This window comes from Rhagoletis pomonella, unplaced genomic scaffold (genome assembly GCF_013731165.1).
Source record: "Rhagoletis pomonella isolate Grant_MI unplaced genomic scaffold, Rhpom_1.0 Rhpom_scaffold_10356, whole genome shotgun sequence".
NCBI classification, from domain to species: domain Eukaryota; kingdom Metazoa; phylum Arthropoda; class Insecta; order Diptera; family Tephritidae; genus Rhagoletis; species Rhagoletis pomonella.
Genome location: NW_023468880.1, coordinates 1 through 5,672, shown reverse-complemented (window position 1 = coordinate 5,672; position 5,672 = coordinate 1). Strand labels below are relative to the sequence as shown.

At 47.4% G+C, this 5,672-nt stretch overlaps 1 protein-coding gene across 1 annotated transcript; it reads left to right on the top strand.

Moving 5' to 3' along the window:
• The first annotated feature begins 270 nt into the window (after positions 1 to 270).
• Positions 271 to 5,538, top strand: LOC118756452. The gene is made up of 3 exons (XM_036491214.1): positions 271 to 1,214; positions 1,387 to 3,139; positions 5,077 to 5,538. Exons 1-3 carry the CDS (start codon positions 271 to 273, stop codon positions 5,536 to 5,538), a joined length of 3,159 nt encoding a protein of 1,052 aa, XP_036347107.1.
• Positions 5,539 to 5,672: the final 134 nt, after the last annotated feature.

Below are 5,672 nucleotides of genomic sequence, written 5' to 3'. Positions count from 1 at the left end.
CAATCGGACTTTTGTAATAATACGCTTTTTCGCTTTTGTACGCAACATATTGGTCCTTCGTCCGGGATCGCGTTGATTAATTTGGGTCAAAATACGGTCCTTAAATACGTTTTAACAAGCTTGTACTGGCTTAAGAACATTTAAAACCAAGAGCAAAAACGCTTATAAATTGATTTCCACGCTCTCGCTTGCATAAGTGCGATTTTAAGCGCAAATTTCGTAACAACATTTACACGTGTGTGCCATAACCCCAATTGTATACATCACGCCATGTCCAAAGTGAAGGTGCGTGATTCTGCATTAAACGCAATCAAACGATATGTTGTAATCAGCAAAAATGATGCGTTGGCATTAAACAAAGAAGCAGTAGAAACGTATCTTCAGCTTCTCGAGGAGCAGTGGGTCAGATTCGCTGACGCTCAACAAGAAGTAGAGTTGTTGTGCGGCGAAGAAAGTGCGCCGGTTGAAGAGCAATCACGCACGCAGGCAGAAGAGTGGTACATCACAGCAAAGGCGAATTTTAAACGCCTCATCGGAAGCCCTGAGCAACCGCGCCCTTCCACATCAACAAGTTTCACGTCCTCGCCAATTCAACTGCCCAAGTTACAGCTGCCGACTTTCAGTGGAGACCCTACAAATTGGTTAGCCTTTTTCGACGCGTTCCAGTCGCTCGTACACACGAACGCGAGTTTGTCTGCTAGTCAAAAATTGCATTATTTGCGCAATTGTCTTCAAGGTGAGGCGCTCCAACTTGTAAGCAGTCTACAGATTTGTGATGCCAACTACAATGCTGCGTGGGATCTACTCACCACGCGTTACAAGGTTTTGCGTGTCATGGTTGATGGTCACTTCAAAGCAATTTTTGCAATTGAAAAGGCATCTCGAGATACTGGTAAGGCCATTAAGCAAGTTTTAAACGCTACCACGCAACACGTTGGCTCGCTACGTGCTTTAGGTCGGCCTGTGGAGTTTTGGGACGATTGGCTTGTCCACCTTACCGTTTCGAAGTTGGCTTACGAAACCCGGAAACAATGGGAGCTGTCATTGGTGAGGGATGTTTTACCTACTTTTGAAGAGTTGATCGAGTTTTTGGAAACACGTGCGCGTTCGCTAGAGATGGTACCGACGAGTGGTGCTGTCAACCTCAGCGCAAGGAGCGCGCCAGCTCAGCAAAACTGCGGCGAAGACTACAACAAACGTGCTCCATGCGATTGGTGAGCAACACACCTCCTCATCCAACCTGGTTGATGCAGGAGCCAGTTCACCCTCATGTTTCCATTGCAACGCCAAACACAAAATTTACGCCTGCCCAACTTTCCGTAAATTAAATGCTGCTGCCCGGTTTGTATTGGTCAAGAAACATAATGCTTGTCTCAACTGTCTGAGCAAAGGCCACTTTCAAGCAAAATGTCGCAGTTTATCAACTTGTAACATATGCCGTCGTCGTCATCATACATTACTACACGGCTGCCGCGAAGATGACACGACCAGCGATGAGCTGAATGTACACGCTTCTCCGTTTGTAAAGCAGGAAGGCAATCTACTTGTGCAACAATCGACTACGTCATCTACAATCGATGACTCTACTACGGCGCGTATACATAATGCTAGCTCGGATGTACCGCACTCTGGTTGCGTAGCATCTCACGTCGCTGAAGCTGACAAGGCCATTTTATTGGCAACCGCAGAGATATATTTGCAAGATCATGCAGGGCGATGGCAACCTGCTCGGGTGTTGTTTGACAACGGCTCACATGCATCCTTCGTGACAGAGGCCTGTATTCAACGCCTCCGTCTACAAAGGAAACCTTCGGCAGCTCATGTCACAGGTATTGGTTCAACAGATGGCGGTAAAGTTGGTGAGACTATTCTTTCACTTGCGCCCCGATCTCTTGACCAGCATTTCACAATCAACTCGCTTATTTTATCGAAGATTACAAACGATCTTCCCAGCGTTTGTGTACAGATGTCGTCTTGGCCGCACTTACGAAATCTCGCTCTTGCTGATCAGCATTACGCCAAACCTGGTCCTATTGATGTGTTAATAGGGATGGATGAGATGGATAAATTCTTGTTAACCGGTCTCTGCAAAGGGCCACCTGACACACCCATGGCGCAAAACACAGTTTTCGGTTGGGTACTTTTCGGAAAGGCCATGCGTTCATCCAGCCCAAGTGCGGGAGTTTTATCCCTGCACTGTGATGTGCAATTCATCCGAATGGTGAGTAAGTTTTGGGAGCTCGAAGAGTTTCCCCCCAAGCGATACTTAACTGTCGAAGAGGAGGCTTGTGAAGGGCATTTTCGCAAGCATTGTCGCCGCGCTGAAGACGGGCGTTACATCGTACGCCTACCGTTAAAGGAATCCGTGCCTTTAGGTGAGTCGAGAAACATATCCGTAAGAAGTCTGCTAAGAATGGAAAAACGTTTCGCTGCTGATGAGGAGCTACGCCGTCAATACGCAGAATTTATGCAGGAGCTTTTAAATATGGGCCACATGGAGCTCGTAGGCAACGCCCAACCGCATAAAAGTTACTACATGCCACACCACGCTGTAGTAAAGAACACCAGCTCCACCACTAAACTGAGAGTGGTGTTCAACGCCTCATGTAAAACCACATCCGGTTTCTCGCTCAACGATGCACTAATGATAGGCCTGCAATTACAAGAGGATCTGTTTTCTATAATGGTGCGGTTCCGGACTCATCGTTACGCAATAATGGCCGATGTCGAAAAAATGTATCGACAGGTATACGTGGCAGAACAAGATGTGGACTACCAACGCATAGTTTGGCGTGACGACCCAACCCAACCTATTCGGGACTATCGCATGCTTCGTGTAACCTACGGCGTCGCCGCAGCTTCCCACTTGGCCGTACGATCTCTGCACCAATTCGCTTTGGATGCCATCGAAACGCACAAAGAAGCAACTGTTGTCATCATGCGCGACTTCTACATGGATGATCTTCTCACAGGCTCATTTTCTGTCGACAACCTTATGAAGCTACGAAATGACGTTACCATAGTTCTGTCTAACGCTGGCTTCGAATTACGGAAGTGGGCTACAAATTGCGACGAGCTTAGGGAGAAAATACCGCATGCGTCAAAGCAAATTTCACATCTGTTAGCTGACGGCGATGAAGTACGCACCCTAGGAATCATTTGGAACACAAGCGACGATTGCTTATCGATTGCAGTGGATTTGACCCCACTGCCTGCAATTCTTACGAAAAGAGTTTTTTCTCTCAGATTCGAGTAAAGTCTTCGACCCACTCGGGCTAATCGCGCCGTGCACTATACTCTCGAAAATTTGGCTCCAGCGAATCTGGCGAGCGGAAGTTGATTGGGATGAACCGGTGCCCGCCGATGTCGCTGAAGAGTGGCTCTCTCACCGTCAGCAACTACCTAAACTCACGGCTCTTAAGCTAAATCGTTGGATTGGTACCAGTGAAATCGTCGAGCATGCTGAATACCACGTTTTCACGGATGCATCTCAACGTGCCTACGCTGCGGTACTCTACTGGCTCACGCAACTACCCGATGGAACTTTTAAGGTCGTTCCAGTCGCCGCGCGCGCGAAGGTCGCACCTTTAAAAAGTACTACTCTCCCACGTCTGGAATTGTGCGCAGCGCATTTAGGCGCCAATCTTGTCAAGCAGGTTCAGTTGAGTTTCGGTTGCAATATGAAAAATTTATACGCGTGGACCGACTCAACTATAACGCTAGCTTGGTTACAGAGTCACCCAAGTCGATGGTCAGTCTTCGTTGCGAATCGCGTAGCCGCAGTACAAGAAGTTCTAGCTCCTGAGTGCTGGAGACACGTCCGCTCAGAGCACAATCCAGCTGACTGCGCGTCTAGAGGCTTGGCTCCGTCGAATCTACTCGCCCATTATCTTTGGTGGCAAGGGCCGAGTTGGTTAGCTGAAAATGACGATCAGTGGCAGCATCAAGCAACAGAAGATTTGGAGTTGCTGACAAGGCGTAACTCGAACATAAGTTCCGAATTACGAGCGACCAAATCCGCATCACACCTCACCCAAACTGCAGAAGATTGGGAACTATTGTCAAGGTATCATTCGTATATTAAACTCAAGAGAATTACAGCCTATGCTCTACGTTTCGTCAACAACTTAAGAACAACTAGCAGTCAACGCAGTACTGGCGCCCTCACCAGCAGTGAAATTCTCCACGCTGAAAATGCACTGGTAAAGTATATCCAAACTAACGCTTTTCCAAAGGAAATTACTTGTTGCAGGTTAACCAAACAAATACCATTACGAAGTCGTCTAATCCGCCTTCAACCATTTTTGGATGTTGATGGCATTCTCCGTGTTGGCGGACGAATAAAACGAGCTTCTGTCTCCACCGACGTTAAGCACCCGATAATCTTACCAAAGAACTCGTCGCTGGCGAAACTCATAATATCCGATATTCACCGCAGTACGCTCCACGCCGGCCCGCAAATCATGCAAACAGTTCTACAACGTCGCTTTTGGGTTCTGGGTTCTCGTAATCTTGTTCGCGCAATCTACCACAAATGTGTAAAATGTAAACGCATTAACCGCCGACCGTTGGGTCAAGTAATGTCGGATCTACCAAGCAGCCGCCTTACGAGTTCTCGATGTTTTCTGCACAGCGCCGTCGACTTTGCGGGACCCTATTTTATAAAGTTTTCACGAGGCAGAGGAGCCAAATCATGCAAGGCGTATATATGCAGTTTCATATGCATGAGTACTGGTGCAATGCACCTCGAGCTCGTTGGAGATCTCTCTTCACCTGCGTTTGTCGCCGCTCTCTCTAGATTTGTAAACAGAAGAGGTTATTGTCAGCATGTATACTCGGACAACGGCACTAATTTCGTTGGTGCCGAAAGAGAGTTATACGCCGCCTACCGCCGTTGCGTGAGAGATGAAAAGCTTACCTCGTATTTGGCGAACATGCAAATAACATGGCACTTTAATCCGCCAAGCGCTCCACATATGGGTGGTTATTGGGAGGCAGCGAGTAAAATACCACTTAAAGCGTGCTCTCGGTAGCTCTTTATTAACATACGAAGAACTTGCTACGCTTTTAACGGAGGTGGAAGCTTGTGTTAACTCGCGACCGCTCTATTGGCACTCTGCTAGTGCTGATGATTTGGAAATCCTCACTCCTGGTCATTTCTTGATTGGTGAGCCAATCAAGGCGCTGCCTGAACCTGACACCGAAAATTTCTCAGGGACGTTACATCAACGTTGGCAAGCCATTAGTGCAATGCGGCAACATTTTTGGTCACGTTGGCGAAACGAATATGTCGTCAACCTACAACAACGAGTTAAATGGTTTCGCCCCTCCTCGAACCTGAAAGAAGATGACGTTGTTATCATTCACGATTCGAATAGCCCACCCACTAAATGGCGACTTGGGCGTGTAACTCAGTGTCATCCGGGTGCGGATGGACTGGTACGCGTAGTAAAGCTGAAGACGGCGGACGGAGAATTGGTGCGGCCTATTGCGAAACTGACGCTTTTGCCAACGCAAAATGATATATTTACTTTGTAATATTTGTACGATCTTGATAGATACTTATGCAATTTTGAAACTTGAATTTAATTTCGAACTTATCCCAGTCGTTCAAGGCGGCCGGTATGTTCGTGCCCATATGGCAACTCTGTTTTGCTTTGTTATTCCAATGG